Source organism: Crocodylus siamensis, chromosome 5, assembly GCF_052110815.1.
Source record: "Crocodylus siamensis isolate JL-2025a chromosome 5, ASM5211081v1, whole genome shotgun sequence".
Lineage (NCBI taxonomy): Eukaryota > Metazoa > Chordata > Crocodylia > Crocodylidae > Crocodylus > Crocodylus siamensis.
The window spans coordinates 4,787,843-4,813,576 of record NC_143399.1 but is presented as its reverse complement, the minus strand read 5'-3'; the positions used below and the strand labels follow the sequence as shown (position 1 = coordinate 4,813,576).

Here is a 25,734-nt window from a genome sequence, read left to right as displayed (position 1 = left end):
TCCTCGGTATAACAACGGTCCTGTGCTTGAAGACGGTTATCAAATCCCTGCTCGATCGTCTCTTCTCGGGTCTAACTAATCCCAGTGGTAGTCATTCAGACTTAATTGAGTATACTTGCCCTGCTTGCCTTGCATTGCCACTGTTCTCTTTATACCTAGGCCACACATCTTGCCACGTTTCTTCACCAAAAGCCTCCACGGAAATTACTGCACGCTACTCAAAACTATTAGGCTAGGAGACCTGGGTTCTGAAGTGAGGCCACACTGGTTTAATTAATTAATCCGTAGCCTTTCTAGAGGGGTCAATGGGCACAGCTCTGCTAGGAGCTACCATTGCCAAAGGCAGGGGGCTGGATTTGATGGCTCTAATGCAGCACAGTACAGTCACCTGTGTCTAGGCCAGGCACCTTCACCCCGTCCTTCGGCCCTGGGGGTACTTCGGAGGCTGATGTTCCTACCTACCCCACCCCAATGTCTGTGCATAATTAAAATCACTGAAATCCCAGAGAAGCCAGGCCGGAAGGGACCTCCAGAGGTCATCTAGTCGAACCCCCTGCCTGAGGCAGGATCATCCCTACCCAAACCTCCCTGTACAAATGCACGGTCTAATCTCTTAGCAAAACGACCGTCCACCCTGACACATCACAAGACATAACCCCCGAAGCAGACACAAGTAAAGCTGGGGGACCATAGCACCCAATAAAATACTCCATTTACCTGCAATTTGGGCAGAGGGAAAATGGGGAGGTGGGATAGGGCTGAATGGAGAAGCTCCGTCAGGACCTTCTTTGCTAAGGATCGTAACCGCACTTTACACCAGTCCTGAATAAGTGAACCAGGTTCCCGCTGCCAAAAACCGCGCTGCCCCCTTTGCCATATCTGACGCATCTCAGAAATGAGAAATGAGCAGGATATTTGGGAGGAAGACAGCAGTCCCAGGCACTTCTGACCTGCAGGGATCCCGCAGAGCTCTGCCTGACGCTGGGTTTCCCCTTAAAACTTGGCCGGGCAAAAAGTGAGTGGATTTAGCAAGCTCCCGTGATAAGAAGCTTGCCCTTGGAGAGATAGATGCATGTGGCCTCCCCAGAGCTTCCCAGGCCATCCTTATGGCCTTCCCTTCTTGGGACGTCCCAGTCTGACTGATTTACTGAGTGTCAATAACGGCTGACCTTTATTGAAATAACTTGTGCCCTCGAGAATTCCCTTCCTGGGGCCAGTTGGGAGTTCTCAGCAGACATGTGTTTTTTAACCTCTTTCAGCTCTTTCCGAGCTCCAAATGCAAAAGCCAGGCAACGGGGTCAGCTGTGGATTTGTGACACTCTGCGGAGTACTTGGGATCCATAAACCAATGAAGGGATATGCCGAAACAACACGCTATTTTCATCTGGGTCAGATTTAATCTCGCCTCGACAGGTTTCATATCGCTCCGTGGTTTCACAGCACCATGTGTGAGCACCAAGGGGGTGGAATCGAGGCGGCTTACGCAGAACGATGCCACGGCCAGTGGCCGGACACGGGGAGCCCACCGTCCCGCGGGCAGATGGCAAAGAGCCGCCCTTAGCACACGAGAATTACAACCAGGCCATACTTGTCCTGCAGCTCGTTTCATGCCAAGACTATCTGTAACCCCCAGTTGCACATTCCAGTGTTATTTTATACAGTGCTGGAAGTCTCTACAGATTTTTATACAGAGATTTTATATAGATAGAGAGATAAAATCTATGTATAAAAATATCTAGATCTAGATATGTATAGATATAGATATTATATGTGTGTATGTATAGATAGATAGATATAGATATAGATTTTATACGTACAGGGTCCTCATAAAGTCCTTGTGCACTTCTAAATGTTAATATAGATATAGATATAGATTGTATACGTACAGGGTCCTCATAAAGTCCTTGTGCACTTCTAAACTTTAATCTAGATATCGATTTTATACATACAGTCTTCATAAAGTCTTTGTGCACTTTTAAACTTTAATAACTTAGGTTGTAGGTATGATAGAAACAATCTGTAAATGGCATTTGAAAGCTAAAGTTTTAGGACAACTAGAGTACACAATGAGAGTCTTCAACATAACCACCATTTTCTGCTGATATGGACTTCAATTTTGCTAGCCATAGGACACAGTTTACCTTCTCGTCTACAGTAGCCATTTTTCATTTGCCAAAGGATCTAAAATAAGAATAAATTTGTTATGACTTACGCTGTCTAGCATTGTGCACTCTAGTTGTCCTAAAACTTTAATAAATTTGCTTTTAAATGCCGTTTACAGATTGTTTCTATCATACCTACAACCCAAGTTATTAAAGTTTAAAAGTGCACAAGGACTTTATGAAGACCCTGTACATATATAGATCCTGCCCAGAAGGGCTTAAATTCTAACAGGTCCAATCCTGCCAGGCACTGAACACCTCCAACCGGCATTGCAGCCATATAGGCCTCTGGTGAGCAGATTGCTTTTTGCTGCCACCCTGTCCCCTGGGGGAAGCTGCGTTTTCATTGAGATGGTGCTGGCCCTGGAAGACCTGATGCTGCTCTGGTTGAAGTCAGCGGGCATCTTGGCACTAGCTCCCCCGAGGACAGGACTGGGTTTTCACTTTGGTTCCCAAGTACTCCGCAGAGTGTCACAAATCCAAGTAATGACAGGTAGGTCATTATACCGAGCTTGTGAAGTGCTTCTGCATCCCCAGATCTCACGGCACCTCACCAAGGATCTTGGGATCACAATCCCCATTTTACAGATGTACAGAGGGACAAAGTGACTGGCCCATTTAGCCCAGCTCCGCTGAGCCCAAGTCAGTGGCCAGTGGCCTCACTCCCAACTGGGCTAACCTACAGATCACTTACTAAGGTCTACCCTGAAAATATGTGGCCACAGCTCCTGTGGCCAGCTCTGAACTAGCTCAGGGAGGCTAGGAAAAGACATTGTGTTTGTCCTGGGATAAGTTGTGCCTTTGCCCCAGAACAGAAATGTCCTGGGATTGGCATGTGCACACATCACCCTTCTAATCAGGGTTTAGTGAGCGGCTGAATTCACCGCCACTCTTCTGCCATTCAATGAGTCAGTCCCAGGACAACTGTTCAGATGCGCGTTGCAATGTCCTGAGATAGCACTTCTTATCCCATGACCCTTCTGGAGGGTTTCTCCTGGACAAAAGATATGGCTGTACTTTATCCTGGGAGAAACCATTTTGCCCCAGGACAAACTGCAGTCATTCAGATGCCCGTGTCCCTTGCTCCCTAAAAGATTCATGGGATAAAATGGTCCCTCCCAGGACAAATGTGACTTCTGCTCGTAGCCAGAGTGAGTACCGCGTAGGCATAGCAGACATGGAGCTCAGCGCGGGTCCCAAGCAAGGTTTGCCTCCGACACCGAACCGGGTGCTGCTGTGGCTCCGTTGCTATTGGCACCCGAGCTGACTCAAGTACATCTACATGAGCTGCAGTCACATCCAGCACAGGCATCTTCTAGCGTTCAGCACATGCGAGAAACAAAAGCATTTAGCTCTCAAATTTCCCTTTGTGTTTTGCTCCGGGCTTTTCTTGCCATAACGTCATTTAATGTCCTCGGAAGGAAAATGTATGAAGCACCAGAGAGAAATCAGGTCTTGGAGCATTATTATCCTCTGTTCTGCCTTATTGGCCTCCGTTAGGATCCAATTCGCTTCCCGTAGAAGACAAAGGGACATTGAACTCCGATGGGACCATAATACAGGTCATCGGCGTGTCGCGTTTTCCAAGCCTGATCCCAAGGGCCTTGTACAAACAGATCCTCGTCACAGAAATAGCCAGGCAGCCTGCGTTGCTTTTTGCCATTGATTCTATAATAACGTCAGGCTCTTTAACATAAACTAACCTTGAGCTGCATACAAAGCTTGAGAGGCAACCTTCAGATGCTTCTCCACACTCCTGTGACTCACCTTGATCTATTGTTCACCGTGAAAAGTATGGCAAGACTCTGCTGTGTGCGCTACACTTCAGGACCTTTTGTAGTCGATTTATGCACCACACCGGAGTGGTAGCATTACAGTTTGCTCTCCCATTGTACAGGCATAAAGCACTACACCGCAGAGAAGTGAGCCGTGTTGTGTTAACAACTGAAACGATCAAAGACTTGCTCTGCACCCAGTCAGCACTCGCTGTTCAGCAAAGGACGCTGGGAGGTGCCCCGTGCTCTCAACTCGTAGCCAACGCAACTGGAACGAAGGATATCTTGGTCCATATCAGGGGTGCGCAACCCCTGGCCCGTGGGCCAAACCCGGCCCGTGGAGCCATGCGGCTTGCCTCATGGGGCTGCCCATAGGTGGGGAAATATGGCAGCAATGGGGACTGCCAATCCTCCACATTTACAAGACCCACCCACTGTGCTGGGGCAGAGCTGTTAGGGTTAGGGCTAAGCTAACCCAAGGCTAACAGTTAAGCTCACCCCAACCCTTTTCCCATGCTGCTGGATTGAGGCCGAGGCCACATCCCCCCAACCCCATGCAGCTGGATCGGGGTCCCGGCTCCTCCCCACCCCTCTCCACGTGGCCAGATGAGGCCTTGCCACGCCTGTCCCATGGGCCCGACCAGGTCCACCTGCCAGATCCGGCTTGCAGACACTGGCCTATACGACTAAGCAATGCAATGTACAGACACGTGGCCACAAAGATCAAGCCCCGGGCAAATAATGTGAAGATGCCTTCATCAAACGTGCACGTATGTATTCCTCGTAGCTGGGCGCCCGTAAGCTACCTCGTGGTTTCAGGGATACAGGGATGCCTTGTGCACTCGGAGCGAGAGGAATCCGGGGTACCCCCTCGAGCACATCCTGATGCTGACATCTAGGGCTGGTTTCGAAAGCCTGTGACTGGGGTTTTGAAAATAAGGAGAAATATGTATTCCCCCCAATCATCCAAAAACATCCATCGATGTTTTCCCTCAGTTGGAGATAGCTGTGGTATCCTGAAAAGCGGCGCTAGAAGCCAACCAATTTGCGAGCAGAACGCGAAGCGCCAGGCCAAGCGTAACAACCGGCCGGGAAAGAAAAAAGGGACCGTAGCGGATTCATTTTTCTTTAATGCTGCTGCTTTATTAATGTTTACGTGACGCCCGACCAAAAAAAGCACACCTCCGCACCATGTGAGCGATCCTTTTTGCCTTACAAGGGCAATGGACTACACGGACAAGACAATTCTCATAATAAAGGCTCCTGCCAAATCTACCACACCAAGGAAAAAAAGAAAACCTTCATCATTCGAAACATATGTCTGCACATAAAGGAGTCACCTCTTCCCCGCTTCTGAGCTGGTGGTTAAAGACCCCGTCTCCAGTAACGAGCTGGGTCCCGGCCCTGAAGCATGATGTGTTCACCCATCCTTCCTGGGACCCAACCTCATGCATACCCAGGTCTCCCCTCCTGTAAGCCCCCTTCCCCAGGGCTGGCAGGTAGCTGATGCTCAGTGCAGGTCCCCTCCACAAGCGGGGCAGGAGCTGGTTTTTGCAGTCTGCATACAGTTTATGTGACTATCTGTCCCGTCCATCTTCTACGGCATTGCCAGAGACACGCTCACTGAGACAATCCACTTCCAGCACCGGCGCTTCATGACAGGTATTATATGGCCTGCCTGCCTGCTGTAGAAAGCAGCCGAATTCAAGGACCCAGGAGACTCGGGTCACTATTAAATGTAGGGCCAAATCTGAAAGGGGGTGTTGAGCTTTTGCCGTATATCACTACAGCGACAGGAACCACATATAGGCATTAGACAGACCTCGCAGATGGGCCGGAGTCCCTTGGACTTTGAAAAAGGGTAAAACCGTGCAGAAGAAAACTCTCGAGAGCAAAAAGAGCATCTTTGCCATGTGCGAGTTGCAGCAGAAATAATAGCGCGTTTTCCCCTAGCAATATCTTGCCCCTCTATGTATCAGTCCAATTTATTTGTTAAAAGGGGACCGATTCTGGTTGCTCCTGAGCACTTTCAGTTGACTTAGGAGTCAGTAAAAACCCCCAAACAAGTCCAGGCATTTACAATAGGAGTGTGTGTGATATCTAAACCTTCACTGTAGTGGCCCTTGGTGGGCAGGCCGACGGTGCTTTCTCTGGTTCAGGCTAGATAGATCTGATTCTAGAAAGGGCTCAGCTTTTCTGGCCCTGAAGTCAACAGCAAAACCCCCATTTCTTGAAATGAGAGCAGGATCCAGAAGCAACTTCTTCCACCTTATTTCTAGCCCTGATTCCAGTGTTGTTGCAAGGATTGCATGGGGCCCTTCCTAAAAAGCTAACGCTGGCAGCCCTTACTCTGGGCCCCATCCTGGTCTGACTCCCTGCCCCCCAAAAAAGTATCCCCCCCATTGACTGCAGAAGAATTGATACCAAATGACCATGCTAAATGACCACACAGCATCTAAATGGGTCTTCTGGGGTTCCTAGTTTTCCCGCCCCTTCAAAAGAATCCCATACATAAGTGTCCTTAGCACAGACAGATGCAAAACAAGGGCTAATTATTCTGGTTCTCTTGTTAAAGACCAGCATCTTGCAGTGGTGATTTTCATTTGATTTTGGAGTATTTGTGTTTCAATAACCTTCCTAACCCACCATTTCACCTCTGGTAATTCTGGATATTTTAAAGGCTTCTGTCAGAAGTGCATACTTCAGAGTCGCATTCAAGATTTGTTGACTGATGAGTCGCATCAGTCTAATTGCAGACCCTAATTACAGCTTTTATCCGGGAGCTGTATTACTGTGTACATAAAAATCCATCACTTTTTAGTGCAGAATGCCTCATATTGACTCATCTTCCTCTGGGTGCAGTGAGAGCTGGGTTTGGAGATTGGTTATCTGCATATAAATATCAGGGCAAACATTACCAGGAAAACCAACTCCCAGAAGAGGCTAAGCTAGGGTTGTGAAGCCGGCGACACTTCCTAAGTCAATGGTAGGCTTGTTCAAGCCCCTATACAGCATTGCCTTGAAGCTCTGAAACTTTACCCTCCCCGGACCTGATTTACAGGAAAGGTTACGAACTGTGCAAACCACCCAGCACCGAAATGCCAAAATCTCTGTAATGCCATGGTTTTCCAGGCGCGTGCATTCCCCATACCTTTCCTAACCTCAGCTATGTTCGGGAAGGGGTGCGTGTGTGGATGAACACAATTACAGCCCAATCATGGTACACACATAAGGACAAGAAATTTTATCCTTATAAGACATGCAAGTCAGAGATGGAATTTTTTTTTCCTCTGAATTTTTACGTAAACCAAAAGAGTGGTCAAACCTGGAGCAGCTGCGCAGTGCAACAGGAGTGTCGGGGGGCGGGGGAGTGGGGGTGCTTGTGCAATAATATGTAGCAGCAGGTAAATATGCAGCAGCCATCACCGAATGGCAGTGCTGGGGGAAGAGGAAGCGCTCGTTATGCAAGGAAAGCTGCAGGATCTTGGCGTGCTGGGTATGGGGCATGTATAGACAAGGGGGTGAACAGAAACCTCTGCCCTGGTCCTTGGGGAAGGAGACCCAAGCCGTCCAGCATCAGCAGCTCAAGGGTGCAGGTAGGTAACCTACTTACTGGGGATATTGGCCGAGGCACCCCCAGCTTGTTAAAGACCTTCTGAAGGTCATTGCAAAATGATGGGGAAAGAGGTCAGGAGAAGCAGGTCTGGAAGGGCAATCACAGCACCCCAGGGGACTTTTAATAAGAGCTCAATAGTGGATGCGTGAGGGTGTTTCCAGCCCTCCAGAGTGCTCCAATAAGCTGGACGTCCCCGCACCATCACATTTACAACTTGCTTCAGTCCTTTGGGATTACGTACCACTGTCATTTGTCCTCCACCAGCACATCCACAAGCAGAAACCTTTGCTTGGCACGTCATGTCCACAGCCACAGAAAGACCCTGCTAGCAGGAGATCTGAGACTTGGCAAGAAGAGAAACCTGGCGAGAGCATGATGGACATCCTACCAGTGGATTTCAAAGATTAGGATGAAATACCTAATATTGCCTTCGGGGGTGTCACATCTACTTGGCTACAGATAGAGAGCCCCATTGACACACACACACATATAGACGTGCATATGCACATCTCTACAGATAGAGATACCCGCCGACACATACACACACACACATGCGCATCTAAGTGGCTACAGAGATACCCACTGATGCACACACACGCATATACACAAGACACCCACTGATACACACACAAACACACGCATGCATATACATCTGGGACTACAGAAAGAGATCCCCATTGACACATGCACATGCATATATACTTCTGTGTCACTACAGATAGAGATCCCCATTGATATGCACACACAAACACACACACACACACAACTGTGACTACAGACGGCGATCAGTGCAAGCCCTGCAGGGGCCGTCTCCAGACCAAGTCCTCTCCCATGCCCTCTTCACCCACTCACACCTCAGAAAACCAGACCCGAGGACTCTCCTCCGACTGGTTCGTCACCTAGCCCCTTGGGCATCGAGGTCCCCAGCTGCTGCTGTCCCTTGCTCAGCCCGCCTCCCCCCACCAGCACCCCCTGTTATGCACCCCCTGGCTCCTTGGAGCCCTACCTGAGCACTGGCCAGGCTCAGCAAGCACTGGCAACAGGCTAATCGCACACACAGGCCCGTGGGAGTGCAATTGAACAGCCCCCCGCCGAACAGCATGAGCAGGGGTCTCTGCTGCCTCGCTGCTGGCATCCCTGTTTTCCCAGGTTGTGGCTTGGAGAAGGGTCCTGGCAGCTCAGGTGGAAGAGCGGGCTGAAGATGCCCCATCAGATGGCCCCGAAAGACCTGCAAGCAGCTAGGGTTGCAAAGACCCCCCACCCCCACCTAGAGAAGTGCCTCCCCCCCACACCCCAGCCCCACCCGTAAAGCCTTCACTGGCTTTGATCGTTTTCCTGTCTCCCGTGGGTGAGATCTGCCTGGTTGGAGGGGGGTGTGCTCATTTACCCACCCCGGGGGTCTCTCCATATAGCCGGTGTGATCTTACCCCCGCAGAGTCGACTGCAAATCCCCCTCATCTCTGCTGGGGCTGGGGAGCCGACATGTGCAGCCCCAGGAATCTGCCCCGATAAGGTCTTTTTAAGGCTTTTTGGGGGGTGGGGATTGGTCCTCTAAAGTGGGGCTTGGCTTTGCTGCATGTGAGAGCTGCGTTGTGGTGGGAGGTCTGTACAGTTGTGATCAAACTGTGCCAACGTGGCTGAGCCTGGAAGTGCCTGCAACCGCAACCAGTCACGCCGTGGAGCGCCTCTGCTGAGCAATGGGGCCCCCAAGCCGTGGGCAGGACAGAGGCATCTGTGGTGTTGGGAAGGACAAAGCCACTGCCTCACAAGGCTAGAAACAGCCACTCCCACTGATGCACACACACCCACACGCACACACGCACACATCTATGTAACTACACATCAAGATCCCTATTGATACATGCACATACACATCTATGTGACTAGCTACAGAGATCCCCACTGATGCACAACCCTATGTGGTAGAGATCCCCACTGATGCACACTCACACATCTACACACAGATACATCTGTGTGGCTACAAAAACAATCCCCACTGATACACACGTATCTATGTGGCTACGGGTCAAGATCCCCACTGATACACACACGCACATATACATCTACGTGACTACGGATAGTGGTCCCCATTGATGCACGCACACCCCCCCATGTGGCAATAGGTAGAGATCCCCACTGATGCGCGCACACACACACACACACATGCATTTTTGTGGTTACAGACAGTGATCTCCATTGAGGCAGGCACACACACCCCTATGTGACTGTAGGTAGAGATCCCAGTTCATGCACACGTACACGTATACGCCTATGTGGCCACAGGCAGCGACCCCCATTGATGCACACACCCCTGTGTGGCTCTAGGTAGAGGTGCCCACTGATGCGCACCCGCACACACCCACGTGCACACCCACGTGCACACCTGCGGCTGGAGCCAGCAGTGTGCTCCGAGGCGGCCCGGCCGCCAGCCCACGCGCGGGGTCGCAGCCGGGGCCTGACACGCGTGGGAGCCGTCCCCGCCCCCCCCCGTGCGGACATGCGCAGTAGCAGCCCCCAGGCTCCAGAGCTGCAGCCCTCGTGCCTTGCACATGCCGCCCCTGCACCAGCACCGGGCGGGGGGGGGGGGCAGAGAATTGCTCTGCTCCGGGATTGCAGTTGCAAGAGCAACACATCCCCTTGAGGGGCTTTAAATCATCATTGTGTAATTAATTGTATTTGTACTCTCCATCCTTCCAACATGCACCCCTGCTGTGCGTGCAGTTGCACACAACAGGTAAGGAAGGGTATAACAGCCATCATCGCAATAACCTCGCAGTTACTATATAGATACGCATTACAATATGTGTGTGTTGCAATGTGTGCGTGTACACACACACACATATATACACATGATTTCTTCACACGTGTGTATAGAGAGAGAGTAATTGCGAGGTTACTGCAATGCGGATATTACACCATTTTACATGCCGCAACTGCATGGATGGTGTAAGCATATCTATTGCGATGATAGAGGCTACATATTGTTTTAGACAATGAATGTTATGCATATACATACACACTTGCAACAGCCGTGCCGTTGCAATATATAATGGTATAATATCCGTAATCGTGAGGTATATTTACAAGAACCTCGCAATTGCAGCATATAATGGTATAAGAGCTATACTGCAGCAATACATGGTTTAATATCCGTAAGTGCAGTATGCGCAGTTGCAATATCCCTGCGGTTGCAATATAGAATGGTATAATATTCATCATGTATATGTGTGTGTGTGTATACAAACAATATATATATACACAGACACACACATATGCACATTTATATATCTATATATTTGCAATAACTGCAATTGCAATCTATCATAGTATATATACTATGCATAACTGCAAGCGTCTTTTTAAAAAAATCGTTGTGTAGTTACGGTTACTCATCACTGCAATATATACACTTGCACTAGCCGCGCAGTTGCAATATGCAATGGGATAATGCCCCTCGTTGCAAAATACATGGACCTGCAATCTACGCGCAGTTGCAATATATCGCGGAATACTGCAATATCTATATTTGCAATAACCTCGCGTTGCAACCGAGCACTGTATAATATCCGTAACGGCAGTGTGTGTGTGTGTGTGTGTGTGTGTGTGTATTATATGCCTATATCTGTGCAATATCCGTGCAGTGTGCGCGGCGGCAGAGAACTGCTCTGCTCCAAAACTGCATTTGAAAGAGGAGAAGAGCCCTTGAGTAAAAAGGGGGAGAAGAGCAAGGCGCTGTCGTGCAGCAGCCGCCCCCGCCTGCATCAGTCATTTCTTTATTATTATTGATGGGGTGGCGATACATGATCCTGGCCCGTCGGCAAAGGCAAAAGACGGCCGGGGAAAGGGCGGGGGGGGAAAGAAAGAAAGAAAGAAAGAAAGATCCCAGCTGACTGATGGAGGGGGCTTGCAAACGCTTGTTCCTCTCCCTCCTCCCTTTTCAAAATCGCTCGCAGCGGCCGGGGACGCCCTGCCCCGCGTGCCGCGGGGGCTCGCGGGCGCGGGCTGCTAAAGCCATTAGCGCTCCGGCACCGGGGCACCGGCCCCGCACCAGCCCCGCTCACTTTTCTAAATAAACATTAGTCTTAAAAAGTTTGCACTGCTGACCCCCTGCAGCTCTGATTGCTTGTCATTCTCTCAACCCCATTTTAAGACCTCCACCTTTTTTGTTTGGGGAGGGGGGAGCAGCTAAGCCCTCCCCCCCCCCCACCCACCTTTTAATTCTCGAGCTGGCCTCTCTACTCCAGGCTTGCACAGCTTCTGGGGGGGGGAGCGGGGGACTCCTCCGCGGCTCCATCTCCTCCAGATCCGACGGAGGAGCCGCTTCTGCCCCGCGCACGGGACAGCCGAGCCGGCGAGGTCGCTTGCAAACTTTCCTTCCCGTTAAGCGGCGTTCATGCGTGTGTGCGCACAGGAGTGTATCATGCACGCGTGCGTACACCCCCACGCATATATGTAGAGAGGGGCGGGTGTCAGTGCGTGTGCACTTTTCTGCCCTTTCCTGACACGGAGGGAAACACTTGTAATACGTACGTGGCCGTGCTGGTTCGTATACAAGTGTGCGGTGCAATTGCGCGTATGTTGCACATGGTAATTCTGGATATTGGACCATTGCAGCTTGCAATGGAGAGGATATTGCCAATGTATGTGGCAATTATGGACCATAGACAGTTGTATGCTGCAATGGCGAGGATATTGCAAGTATTTATATGTTGCGATTATGGATACTTTACTATTATATATTACAACTGTACGTATATTACAAGTATATATATTGCAATTGCGGGCTGTGTGCAATTTTGTATTGCAAATGCCCAGATGTTGTAACTATACATAATTATATAGACAGTGATATAGACAGTGACGTAGATATTGAAATATAGATATTGAATGTAGATATTGAAAAGATATATAGATACTGATATAGCTATAGATATTTATAGATCTATAAATATAGATGTATTGCAATTATATAATATATAAATATATGCATATAATTGCAATATATATCATAAATATAATATATGCATAATAAATATATAATATATGCATATAATTGCCATATCAAAATCTATATCAATATCTATCTGTCTAAATGCAATTATATAGACGCTTTTAAGACCCGGGTAGACCAAGCCTTGGCTGGGGTGATGTAGATGGGGCTGGTCCTGCTTGGAGCAGGGGGTAGGACTGGATGTGACGTCCTGAGGTCCCTTCATCCCTCCTTGTCTGTGATTCTGCAAACTGCGATGCTATGTATAGCGAACATTTCCTCCCTTTACACTATATATTACTATTACCATATACATATATTACTTTAGACTATTACTATATATTACTACATATAATGTTGGCATCACAAATGTATTTCGCGTGTATAACTGCACTTGTATAGGTACGGCAAAATATACTCGCTCTCTCGATATATATACATGTATGTCTGAATGTATGGCAAGTCTATCTTGCAATATCTATACAAGTGCAGTTATACACACGAAATACATTTGTGATATATCGATATGTAGATATATAGATATATTGCAGTTGCGAGAATACTGCTAATATTTGCTGCGATTATTATCTCTACCAATGCAATTACACACGCTAAATAGATCTGTGACATATTTGTTGCAATTACATCTGTACAAATGCCATGAAACGCACTAAACATACCCGTGGTCCATAGTTGCAATTATATCTCTACAAATGCAGTGATGCACACGAAAATACCTGCGAGATATTTACAATTATGTCTATACCACTGCAACGAGGCACACGCAATATGTGTGAGCTATGTTACATTGATATCTGTACAACTGCAATGATGCACACGAAATGTGTGCGAGTGAGAGAGATTTTCAGTTCTGTCCATGCGACTGCAGTGGTGCGCACGCAGTATGGGTGAGATCCGTATCTGCAAGTCTGTCTGTGCAACTGCCATGATGCACGCGCAGTGGGTGTGATCTATGCTACAAGGATGCTGCACACGAGATGTGTGTGCGAGAGAGAGAAATTTGCAACGCTGTCCATGCAACTGCAGCGATGCGCACGCAGTATGGGTGCGATCTATAGGTGCAAGCCTGTCCGTGCAAGTGCAAGGATGCACGCGCAATATGTGTGCGCCGCTGCACACCACCGATGTCCCTGAGCCCAGCGGCGGTGGCGGGGCCGGCTCCGGGAGCGGGGAGCCCAGGGGTTGCCACGGCAACTGTGATGGCATGCACATGGAGCCGACCCCCAGCCCCCCAGGCAGCGGGGGGGAGCCGGGCCCGGGGGAGGGCAGGGTGCGGGCGAGGGTGGGAGTGCGGGGGCAGGAGCATCATCATCATCATCCGCATTATCCTTATTCTTATTCCTGCTGCAGGGCTGGCACGACAGTCGCGGCAATAATAATAACAATAACTTACGAAGCCGTGACCTGTCGTCACTATTATTACTGCTGTTCAGATTATAATAATCTGCCCCCCCCGCGGATTCAATATCGTCATCATCATCAGTGGTCTAAATAATAACGGTGGTGACGATGAAGATTCATAATAAGAATAATAGAAAGCAACGAAGATGGCCATGGCGATGTCGGGGGTGATGTCGCTGGTGATGATGATTAATGCTGGCCTCGTTGCTATGACTGTTGTCAGCACTTTTATTATCGCTGCGGCTGCTGCTCACACGATAATAATCCGGATTCCCTCCTCCCGGCCGATCCGGTGTTAGCGCTGCCATCAGCGCTGGGTTATGTTGTTGCTGGCCGTGGTATCTTGATGAGGATGATGATTAGCGATGGGGGAGGCGGGTTACAATGCGATCCCAAAAGCTGAAGCCGGTGCTGCCCGCTTACCACCCGGCAAGAGAACAATCTGCGCGGCTACACGCCCGGCCCGGCCCCGCGACCGCGCTAGACCCGGGATAAATCCTACGGAGCGGACACCCGGCGCGGGTCCGTCCTGTCTCCGCTTCCCAAACCCCGAGGGCATCCCCCAGCCCCGGGGCGCCGCTCCCGGACGCCCTCGGCCAACAGCGGGGGCGCCTCCGGCTCTCTGCGGGACTGATCCGCGGTACAGCGAGGGGGCACGTGGTCCGGGAGGGACCCGCGGTCAGTGCCGGGGTGTCAGCACCGGGCTGGGGGGCTGTGAAGCACCGCAGCGGCTGCTACCCCGCCCTCCGCACCGGCCCTCCAGCCCGCTGGGTGACCCGGTTTCCCCGCTTCGGTGTAAACCTCCTGGGTGCCCGGTCCTGAGTGCAGGTGCGGAGCAGTCCCGGCTCGGCGGGGCCGTTTGGCTGCGGAGAGAGGGGGTAAAACGGAGGAGAAGGGCAGGGCGGGTGGCTGCAGGTTTCATTCGCCCCCCCTACACCCCCCCCACATGTGTACACCCACACCTTCCTACACCCACCCACACCCCTGCCCACGCACCCTCCTACCCCTCACTACACACACACCAGCCTCCCTACACGCACGTACACCCACATCTCCCTACACAAACACACACACATCTACACCCTACACGTTCGTGCACCCACACCTCCCTCTCCGCACACGCATACAGCCGCACCTCCCTGCATAAACACACACCCTTACACCCCTACACATTCGTACACCCACACCTCCCTACACACATGCACCTGGGTCCCTGCACACACGCATGCACACCCCTCCCGACACACACGCACACGCCCCGGCACTCCCCCTCCGATCCCAAACCAGGGGCAGGGGTTGCTGTCCCGCGGGGATCAGAGCGGGCACATGCCGGGGCAGCAGACAGACGACAAGCGGGTTGTCGCGGGTTAAAGGCAGCCGCGCATTGCGGTGGGCACAGCTCGCTGCTCTCCAGGCCTCAAAGAAGGCGGGGGGGGGGGGCAGGCAAGGGATGGCTCCTGGCCTGCTCCTAACCTCCACAATGAGGGCTCGATCCTGGCTCCCGCACTTCTTCATCGACCGGCAGGATCGGGCCCATGCGAGCACGGAGCGAGGCTCAGGGCCGGTGTAGTCCCTTCCCCTCCGCACTGAAACGGATTAAGACGTTTGACCTCCCTCCGGATGAACCGGATCCAGGCCTCTTTCCTGGGGGGTCGTGGGGGAGAGGATAGGGGCCTTTCCCCCTTGCCCCGTGTCATTCTGCGCATCCCACTGGAGCGGATTAGCTCTCTGCCGCGCATCCACTAACGGCACTAAATCGGTGCCACCCGTGGGGTACTGTTATTGGGAGACACGGGGGATACGAATTGCAGGGCCTCTCCGCAGGGCCACGCCCCCACGCCAGCCGGGCGCGTTTGCCCCCATGCGCGGCTATTTGAGGCGGAGGAAAACGTTTGCTCCGCTCTTGTTTGCAACCAGGCGAAGCAATGGGGAGGGGAACACACGCGGGAGTGAGCTGCACGACACGGGTCCGGCTGGGCGGGGGGAGAGGGGGGGGCTTACATCGTGTTGCCAGCGCGACCGGGCGCTTGGAACGTTGAGGCCCGCAAGGTTCTGAAGCGAAAGAAACTGCCGCGCATCAGCAGCCGCGGGAGGGGAAAGCGCTTCTTGCCCCGCAGCTGCCTCGGAGGAGGAGGGGGGGAGGACACTTACCCTACCCGCCTCTGGAAAGAGCGTGTGCGTGTGCGCGTGTGTGCGCGCGGCGGGCGGCGGGTGGTAAAATTAAATTACAAGCCCCCCTGGGAGATGTGTCCGGCTCCTCCGCAGCCAGGAGGACGGACCTGCAGGACCCCCCCTTGACCCGCTCTTGGCCCCCGGCGGCCAGGACCAGGGGCCGGCAGGAGGGGAGGCGGGGCGGCCAGAAACACGCAGCCCGGGCAGCACGAGCGGCGGAGAGGGGGAGAGAAGAGAAACCCGGCTTCCCGCGCCCCGCCCCGCCCCCGCGGGTCGCACCCCGCGTTCCCGGGGGGGGGGGTCAGCGCGGTGTGGCGGGCGGCGGGCTCTGCCAATCAGGCCTATCGCAGTGCGGCCCTCCGCTTTGACCCGGGGCAAGGCGGACAGACGGAGCCGAGCCGGCGGGCGCGGGAGGGAAGAGCCCGCGGGGGGGGAGGGGGGGGCGGATCTGGCCCGCGCCATCGGGGCGGACACGGGGCAGCGCCGCCAGGCTCCCAGCTGAAGCGGCATTTCCCCACAACACGGCGGCTGGGAGCAAACCCATGGGTCCGCCCCGGGCACAGCCGTAGCACGCACCCCACACCCATGCACACGCACGCCCGGGACCGAGGGACCCGAGCGAGCCTCGCCTTCCCACGCCTAGTCCCGCCTCGTCCCTCTGCTCGATGGCATTAAGTGTCTGGTGTCATCGTCCCGCCGCAGTCCCGCGGCTTGGCCCGGGTTTTATTAGTCAGGAAGCATTGGGCGCGGGGGGGGGATGTGGCAATTAGCCGGAGTTTCAAAGACAGGATGTCTGCCCGGGTCCTGGGCAGGGTCTTGCTACAGGCTGGGTCTATACCTAGAGAGAGAGACCGCCCTCTATCAATATATCATCTATATAGCTATCTATAGGGAGAGGTCTGTGTGTGTATATAGATATATAGATATAAATTAGAGAGAGAGAGAGAGAGAGAGAGAGAGAGCGCGCGCTATAGAGATACAGATATCTAGATATCATATATATAGAGACAGATCTATATATATCTATAGATACAGACAGCTGTATCTATCTAATTCTGCATTTTTGTGTAGCAATATTTTATACATAGATACATACGGATGTATATACATATGTGTATATATGTATACATATATAAATATATATAAATATATGAATGCATATATGAATATATACACAGAATATTATCCGTGTGTATATAGAGATATAGATAAAGATATATAGCTATGTATGTATGTACAAATATATGATGCATGTATTGCCTAGAATATATTGCTGCAGCGTCTCAGCCGGGCGCACGTTTCCGAGCCCGCTCCCCCGCGTCCCTTCCCAGCCTCCCCGCTTCGTATGCAGATGTCATTATGTTTTACAAGGCAGGCTGGCCCAGATGGAGAGCACGAGCGATTTTTGGAAGCGAAGCTTCGTAAGCTACGATGTTAACCGATGTACGTATTTAATAGACGTGCAGCCCACCCGCCCCTGCCGGCCCGGCCAAAACCAACACAGGAGCAAGTGCTCGAGAAGGGCTCGGGCGGGGAAAAGACACGAGCTGTTTCTGTCCAAACCGGCATCGAGGCAAACAGCGAAACAAAGCCAACCCAACACCCCCCTCCCCCCCCCCCCGGAGCTGCTCTCCCCCGGGTGCCCTGGAGCGGGGCAAACAGCTCCGCCGCGCCCCGCCGGGTCACCGCACACAGCTGCCGCGGCCGCGGTGCACCGGTTTAGCGCGGAGCAGCCCGAGGAGGGAGGCCCACTGCGATTTGCATCTGAATCGAGAGGGAGGTGGGAAGCGGAGATCAAAGGCTGGGCTGCTCGTGGGCCACCCCGGCACCTGCCGCGGCCCCCGCGGGGCTCAGCCCGTCTCCCTCGCGGGGAGGCGGGGGTGCTTGCGGGGCCAGAGAGGGCCGAGCGCTTCTGAGCTCCTCCGAGCCCCTAATGCAAGATTTAGCTCGCATTACACAATAATAACTCAATTTTAAAAAAGCAAGGGTTTATAACTGGGGCAGCCGTACCCGCCGGACGGGATCCACGCGGATCCCCGTGGCCACACCTGGGACCCACACGGGGCAGCTTCACTTCACTTCACTTCACTTCTGCATCCACTCCGCCCAGCCCCAGGCACTTCCGTCCCTTTCCCTGCGGAGGGAGACTCGCCCCCCCAGGTCCAACGAGCCGCACTCCGGCCAGCGGGGCCGGGCCCCCACGCGTGATCTCCGGCGCCGCAGCTCCGCGCGGAAGCGGCGCAAATCAAACCAGGGCGAGGGGGCCGAGGCCGGCAGGAAGGAGGGGGCGAAGTGGGGAGACAACTCCCTGGACACCCGCACAGCGCTTCTCCCGCCCCGCCCCGCGTTTTGCCCACCTCCAGGGCAGACGAAATCCCGGCGCTTTCCCGCGGGGGATGAGATATCGTGTGTACCCCCCTCTTCTTTTGTCACCTCTCCGCTATTTACACGACGCTGAGGGCACAAGTCCGACAAGCCGAGATCCCCCCTTCCAAGTCTATTATTGCCCTGCAACTAACACCCCCCCCGCACTAACACGCAGACACACGCACCTCTTTCCAGCCTGCTGTTATCCTGCAGCTAGGAACACCCCTCTTTCCAATCACGCCCCCCCCAATCAGTGTCACAAATGCCCTCCAAAGCTTCTTTAGTTTTAAACTTCATTAAGGGGCCGAGAAGGCGCCCGGAGGGGGCTGAAATGCTGTCGGCGCCTCCGCACCGCGGAGAAATGGCCGGTTGCGCCGGGGTCTGCAGCCCCTGGGTGGTCGGCTCGCGGGGAGAAAGGTAACGAGAAGAGACGCCTTCCCAGGCGAGGAGCCCCCTGCAAGGGGGCAGCGCGGGGGCCGCCCCTGCCCGCCCAGCGCCCGGGTCGCTCGCAGGTGCGCGCCTGTCTGGCAGCGGGGCGCTAAACGCGCGCTCCTCCGCTCACACCCACGCGCTCCCTCTTCTTCTCCTCCTTCGTGGATTAAAAGCTGGTTGAAGGAACAAGACATCGTAAAGACCCGCTTTAATTCCACTGGTTTCAAGAAAAGCCGCCGCAAACGCTCGTTGCCTGTTTTCTGAAAGCTCCCCCCGCGCGTCTTCTGCGTGATTCCGCGCGGGGAGCCGGCTCCCAGAGGCTGAGGATCAGGGCAAAAACACAACCCGGCCCCTTGCAAATATTTCTGTAGTCCCTTCGGAGGGGGGAAAACGGGTTGCTGGAATTAAAGTCTTAAATCCAGCGTGAAAATGAAAGTTTCTACACGGAACCACGACCGCGGCCAGGCCGGAGGCAGCCCCCGGGCTCCGAGCGCTTGAAACGCAATTTTAAAAAAAGTAACAGTCATTCTTTGGAAATGAAAAGTGGTGGGGGCGGGGGGGGGGCGCAAAAGCCATTTTTATCTCTCTCTTTCTCTTACTCTTGATATTTTTTTTCCAGGACTCGCTGTATACATACATACACACACACACACACACACACACATATATATATACACACACACACACACACATACATACATATATATATATATACACACACACATACATATATTATATACACACACACACGCACGCACACACATATATATATACACACACACACACACATACATACATATATATATATATACACACACACATACATATATTATATACACACACACACGCACGCACACACATACATATATTATATACACACACATATACACACCTACATATATTATATATATATACACACACACACATATACACATATATTATATATACACACACACATATACACATACATATATATTATATACACACACACACATATACTCACATACATATATTATATATATACACACGCATATATACATTATGCACACACAGATATATACTCAGATACATATATATTGTATACACACACACATTACATATGTCGGGGGAAGAGGCTGGGATGCCGCTCTCTGTTTAAAACTAGCCTCAGTTTCGAACCAGGCTGCTTCTGCCCATAATGGAAACCAGAGCTTGCCACAGGACGAGGCCGAGGAGGGAGCCCCGAGCTTCCCCGCGAGCGACGGGCGGCGGAGCGGGGGGACGGGATGGCAGCGGACAGGCTGTCGCTTTTGCACCACCGGCCGCACTGAGAGCCTCAAGGCGCGGGGATGTCAAAGCGAAAGCCAGGTTTTCCCTCCCGGGAAACGGAGTTTTGAAGTCTGCGAAGAGGTTCCCGGGGTCAGCTGGGCAAGCTGATCTCCAAGGGGTGTTTTTTTTCCCACCCCTCCCCGCCCTCCCCACCTTCCCAGGCAGAAAATATTTGGCCGGATGACGTTACACAGAAATAACAACAACAACAACAACAACAACACGAGGGGGAACGTTCTCGCAAGTATCGCGAGGGGCACTTTTGCCTCGGGAACGAACAGCATCCGCTGTGGAACGCTCAGATCGGTTTTAGAACGTTCAGACACTTTTCGAACGTTCGCCGTGGCCGGGGGGGGGGGAGGGGGTGTCTGGAATAACCATCGACTCGAGTCGTCCTCAGGGCCCCGGAGTCGGGGGAAGGTTTCTAGCCCCGTCAGGCAATGTCCCAACAACGCACAGGTCTGGCGGAGGCGAGAAGGCGCCGTTTGCCCACGTAGCTGCACAGACACGAGCGGGGCAGACTTCGCGAGGCCCCCGCTGCCTTTCGCTCGTAGAGCTAAAAACTTCTCCGCGAGCTAGGTCGGACTGCAGCATCGGGCCCTCTCCTGCCAACATCCTTGCGTTCAGTTTTACATCGTTGGACTTTTATGCGGGATTTTTTCTAACGGCGGTATTCAGAGAGGAGAGAGAAAAGCAGCGAGACGCTTAGTGGGATTTTGGCGGAGGGGGAGGCGGGGAGGGCGTCTCATCAGCTCACGCAGCTAATTATTTTCCTTGACTGGAGGCTGAGGATCCGCGCTGTTCGCCCCACTCCCCTCCGATAAATAAATAAAGCCCTTCTTTAGCCGGCGGAGCGTGGAAAATGATCCTGGCTGAACGCTTAAAAAATAATGTCCCGTGAAGATCAGCCCTGCAGAGCCAGCCAGCCCCATAATTAGAGGCCATTATCTGCGGGGCCTTTAAACGCCGGCCCCTCTAGAGTTAACATTATTCAATATTTCGCTATTAACCCCATCGCCCCGGCAGGCTTGCCGGGGGAAAGGGCTGGGGAGCGGGGGGGGATCTGAAACGCGGATCTCCTCTCTCTCGAGCTTGCCAATGTCTCACGGGCCTGCGCTGCCCGGGCCCGGGTGGGCCGGAGCTGGCGGGCGAGAAACGAGCCCCAGCCCCAGCCACCCCCGACCAGCCAGACTGGTGCAACGGGGATCAGAGCCTGGGGAGGGGGCCAGGAGTCGCCCCTCCCCCCGTATCTCTAGGGTTTGCAGACAGCCCTTTCAATCCGAAATACGACAGTCGTCGAGAGCACGCTGTAAAGCGCACGGCGAGGATCAGGAGCAGAGGGGGCAGATCTAGGGGTGTTAAGGGGGGGGTGCGGATAGATCCTCCCCAGCTCAGCTGCACCCCTGGCCCCAGAGCTGCACACCCCACCACGCGCTCTCCCCCCACCCGACCTGCGACGGGGCAAAGACCCGGACCCCCAGCACCTCCAGCCGGGGGAGCAGGGGGGCTTGGGGAGGTGGGGGGACAGGTTTGAAGTCCCCAGCCCCTGCCCGCTCCCCGCTTCTGGGCTCCCCCTGCAGCTAAAGACCCCTGGAAAAAATTGCAGGCCTTCGGGGCTGAGCCAGCCAGCTTTCCACGCGTGGCTCCTGCGCCGCGATCTCCATCTCCAGCCTCCCTCCAGTCCCCTTGAACGAAACACAATCAAGCCAAATCTCCAGGTGACCCCCCCTCCACTTGCACCCCCGGGGCCCGCTGCCCCGTGGCCTTCCCACGCCGCGACTCGGGCAGGACCCGAGCAAAGCTCGGGAGCCGGCGGCTCTCCCTGCCCCGCATCAAAGGGCCGCGGGCGCGGGGAGAGGTGACCACCCTTCTCCCACGAGCTTGTCGGCAACACCCCCGGCACAGCCGGCCGACAATGCGCGCCCAGCCGCGGGGCGGAGAGGGGGGAGCGGAGGGATGCTGTTTCGGGCCGTGTTTGTCCATCCCCCTCCCCGCTCCCGGCCTGGAAAATAGATCCCTTGGCCTCCTCCTTCCTCCCTTGTCGCCCCTTTTGTAGGAGCTGGGACATGAAAGGCGAGGACCAAGTGCCTGACAAGCGGATCGCTTTTCAAAAGCAAATGGGAGCGCGGGAGGGCTGCGAGCCGGGCTCCGCGGGGGGATTAAGACAGATGGAAAATGCGACACGACCACCCCGCATCCCCGGGCCTCCCGTGCGTGCCGCCACCGCCGCTGCTCTAGTAGTGTCGTCGCTGCCCCGAGCATCCTCGCCGCGGCTGCTGGGTGATTGCTCGGGGCCGTCACTATCCCGCACGTTACGGCTGGGGATCGCGACTCGCCCTCGCTAATCGCCAGCGCTACCGCTCCGGCTGCTCTCCGGCTCCCCGGGGCAAGCCGCCCTCCCGGGGCTGGGAGTGGATGCGGGGCCGCGCCGAGATGTTTATTTGCTTTGAGAGCTGTTGCAAAATTGAGGCCGAGGCGCTCGGGTTTCAGCCGGGCATTCAAAATGCTCCAGGCCCGGGGAGGAGGGGGGGGGGGGTGCAGCGTCTCTCTTTCCCTTTCCAAACAAAATAAGGAAGTTCCCACTCTCCCTTCCCCTCCTGCCAGCCCAGGAGGAGCCTCGGTTGCCAGAAAAGCAGCCCTGCTCGCCCGGCCGCGGACCCATGGGGGGAGGCAACGAAAAGCGAGCGAGGAAACAACAAGCGGAGCCCCCCTAGGACCCGCGGCCCCGGGCCGGGGCCACCCCGCTCCCGGCCCTGCTCCGGCAGCCGAGGGCACCGCTAAAACCCGCGAGCAAAAACCACCATGGGGGATCACTGCACGGTTGTTGTTGTTTCCAACAGGTCACAAACATTTATTAATTTACACCGAGGGCGGACAAAAAAAATAAAATAAAATAAAATAAACGGAGTTGCCTTTTGTTTTTGTTTCTTTCTTTCTTTTTTTTTTTTTGTTTTTGTTTCTTTTCTCCACATCCAATTATTCACAGATTCTCTCCATGGAGTAAGAAGGGAGCCCGGAGAGCCGGCGGGGAGAGAAGCCAGGAATAATCTATGTACAAATAATTACAGAGACACCAAAATAAAGGAGAAGGAGTGAGTGTGTGTGTGGGGGGGGGGGGGGAACAAACAACCCACGCATGGAGGGGGCTGGAGAAGCAGGGTGAGAGGTGGGGAGAGGGATTGGGGGATGCTCCTGCCGTCTCCCATCGCCTGTGCCTGCCTCCCGGATCCGCAGCAAGCACCTGAACCCCGGATCTAGCCCGGCTCGGCCCGTGCCACGTTTCCCGGGAGCGCGGGCAGGGGATGGGAGGAGACCCGGAGCCGCGCACAGCACCGCGTGGAAAAGTTTTCTCTCCAGACAAGCCCCCCCCCCCAAAAAAAAAATCCACCCAGCCCCTCTGCAGAGCGGGGGGAGGGGGCGACCCTGGATGGCAAAAGACAAGGAAGAAAGTCCTACCTTCCAGCACAACAGAGGCTTACGGGGTGTTGGGGCAGGGAAGGGCGCGGGGCGCGCGAGGGGATGCCCACCCGCCCCCTCCCCTAGAAAGGGCAGCTGGCGATTTTGGCGGAGAAGTTCTGCCCCGCCGGCAGCAGCGGGTCGGGCGCCAGGCTGAGCGGGCTCTGTCCGGGGGGCAGCACGGCCAGCACGGGCGCCTGGCCCGCGGGGAAGGCCCCGCCGCCGCCGCCGCCGCCGCCGCCGCCGCCGCCGCCGCCCATGATGTGGTCTATGGAGAAGGAGGGCCGGGAGGCGGCCGGGCCCGCGTCCGCCTTGAGGCTGTGCAGCAGCGCGGCGGCGCCGGGGCCGAGCTGCGGCGGGTAGAAGGGCTTCCTGCCGCCCAGCTCGCCGCCCAGGAAGGCGGGCAGCCCCGACGGCGCGGCGGGGAAGGCGGCGGGCGGCGCGGGCAGCGGCGGGAAGGGCAGCGGCGCGGGCGGCGGCGCGGGCGGCGGGCCGTAGCCGTGCAGCGGCAGCCCGTAGTTGTAGTAGGGTCCGTAGGGGAAGCCGGGCAGGAAGGCGGCGGCGTCGGCGCCGGCCCGCAGCAGCAGCTCGGCGGGCGGCGGGTGCTGCTGCCGCTTGAAGCGCTTGCGGCGCCGCAGGAAGGAGCCGTTGTCGAACATGTCGGCCGACTCGGGGTCCAGCGTCCAGTAGTTGCCCTTGCCCGGGTTGCCCGGCTCGCGGGGGATCTTGACGAAGCAGTCGTTGAGCGAGAGGTTGTGGCGGATGCTGTTCTGCCAGGCGGGGAACTTCTCCCGGTAGTAGGGGAAGCGGCCGCTGATGAACTCGCAGATCTCGCTCAGCGTCAGCCGCTTCTTGGGGCTCTGCAGGATGGCCATGGTGATGAGCGCGATGTAGGAGTAGGGCGGCTTCACCAGCGGGTTCTTGCCCGCGCCGCCCCCCGCGCCGCCGCCCGCCGCCTTCTCGCCCGCCGCCGCCCCGCCGGGCTCCGGGGAGCGCCGGTGCGCCGCGGGGCCGGGCAGGTCCTCCTCGTCCTCCTCCTCGTCCTCCGAGCCCGACGCGCCGCCGTCCGCCGCCGGCCCCACCACGTCGATATCCGCGTCCTCCACCTCGGAGAGCGCCTCCTCGTCGGGCATCCCCGCGCCGCCGCCGCCGCCGCCGCCCAGAGTCATCGCGCCGGGGCCGGGCGGCCGCGCGGAGCAGCGCGGGCGAGGGAAGGAGGGGGGAGGGGAGGGGAGGGGGGCGCTGCCGCCGGGAAGGGAGGGGGTGGGTGGGGGAAGGGGATCGGGGCTCCCCCCCCAGCTCGGCCGCGGCGCCACTTGTCCCGCACTGAGCCGCCCGCGCCGGCTCCCGGAGCCTTTATACAGCAGCCGGGGCATCACGTGCTGCCGCCGCCGCCGCCGCCGCCGCCGCCGCCGGCCACCCCGGGCGGGATCGCCCCCTCCTCCTGCCAGCAGCCAAGGGGGTCCCCGCGGCGCTGCCGGGCCACGAGCCGGTGCGGCGGGAGAGGTAAGAGCGGGGGCGCCCGTCTCCGGCCCCCCACCACGCAGGACAAGGGGCCCGCGGGAGGCCCGCGGGAGCCGGCGGGGCCCTCGCTGGGCGGTGGCAGGTGAAGAGCCCCCCCGGCCCCTGACTCCTCTGCCGCGAGCTCCCTCTGCCCCGTGCTGCCGCCGCCCCACGGGAAAATGTAACCCCCCCCCCCACACACACACACACCTAGTTACAGGCAAACCGGGCCGTCATTACCCCCTAGGGCTCCTTGTGGGGGTGGGAGTGGGGTTGGCGGGTGCCCTTTTAGGGCCAGCCCCGGGCTCGGCTGCCGGGGAACAGGTGCGAGCAGTTGGTGCCCGCGCTGCAGCGCTGTGATGCGGCCGCCCCGCGCCGAGCAGCTGCGCGGGCCCGGCCGGCCCCTGCCGCGGGGCAGCGCGGGGGCGCGGGGCTCTGCTCGCGGGCGTCGCCCCGGGTTTGAGTCAATCAAATGGTTCATGATTAAAGGGGGGGGGGGAAGGACGGGGAAAGCAGCTCCCCCTCCCCTTT

General features: G+C 55.4%; 1 protein-coding gene and 1 long non-coding RNA gene across 3 annotated transcripts in view; both read right to left on the bottom strand.

Moving 5' to 3' along the window:
* The window catches only part of LOC149863418 (uncharacterized), a 135,725-nt gene extending 123,689 nt beyond the window's left edge, over window positions 1–12,036 (bottom strand). For both annotated transcript variants that reach the window (XR_016442598.1, XR_016442599.1), the window contains exon 1: window positions 11,765–12,036. This is a non-coding gene — a long non-coding RNA (uncharacterized LOC149863418). The remainder of the gene's footprint in view (window positions 1–11,764) is intronic.
* An 11,613-nt stretch (window positions 12,037–23,649) lies between these two features.
* On the bottom strand, window positions 23,650–24,869 carry FOXD2 (forkhead box D2). Its single transcript, XM_090049379.1, has one exon. The coding sequence runs from the start codon at window positions 24,867–24,869 to the stop codon at window positions 23,784–23,786; it is 1,086 nt and encodes a 361-aa protein (XP_089905505.1). The 3' UTR covers window positions 23,650–23,783.
* Window positions 24,870–25,734: the final 865 nt, after the last annotated feature.

Excerpts from the sequence above, each read along its gene's own strand:
- FOXD2 (XM_090049379.1), bottom strand. The coding sequence starts at position 24,869 with ATGACTCTGGGCGGCGGCGGCGGCGGCGGCGCGGGGATGCCCGACGAG.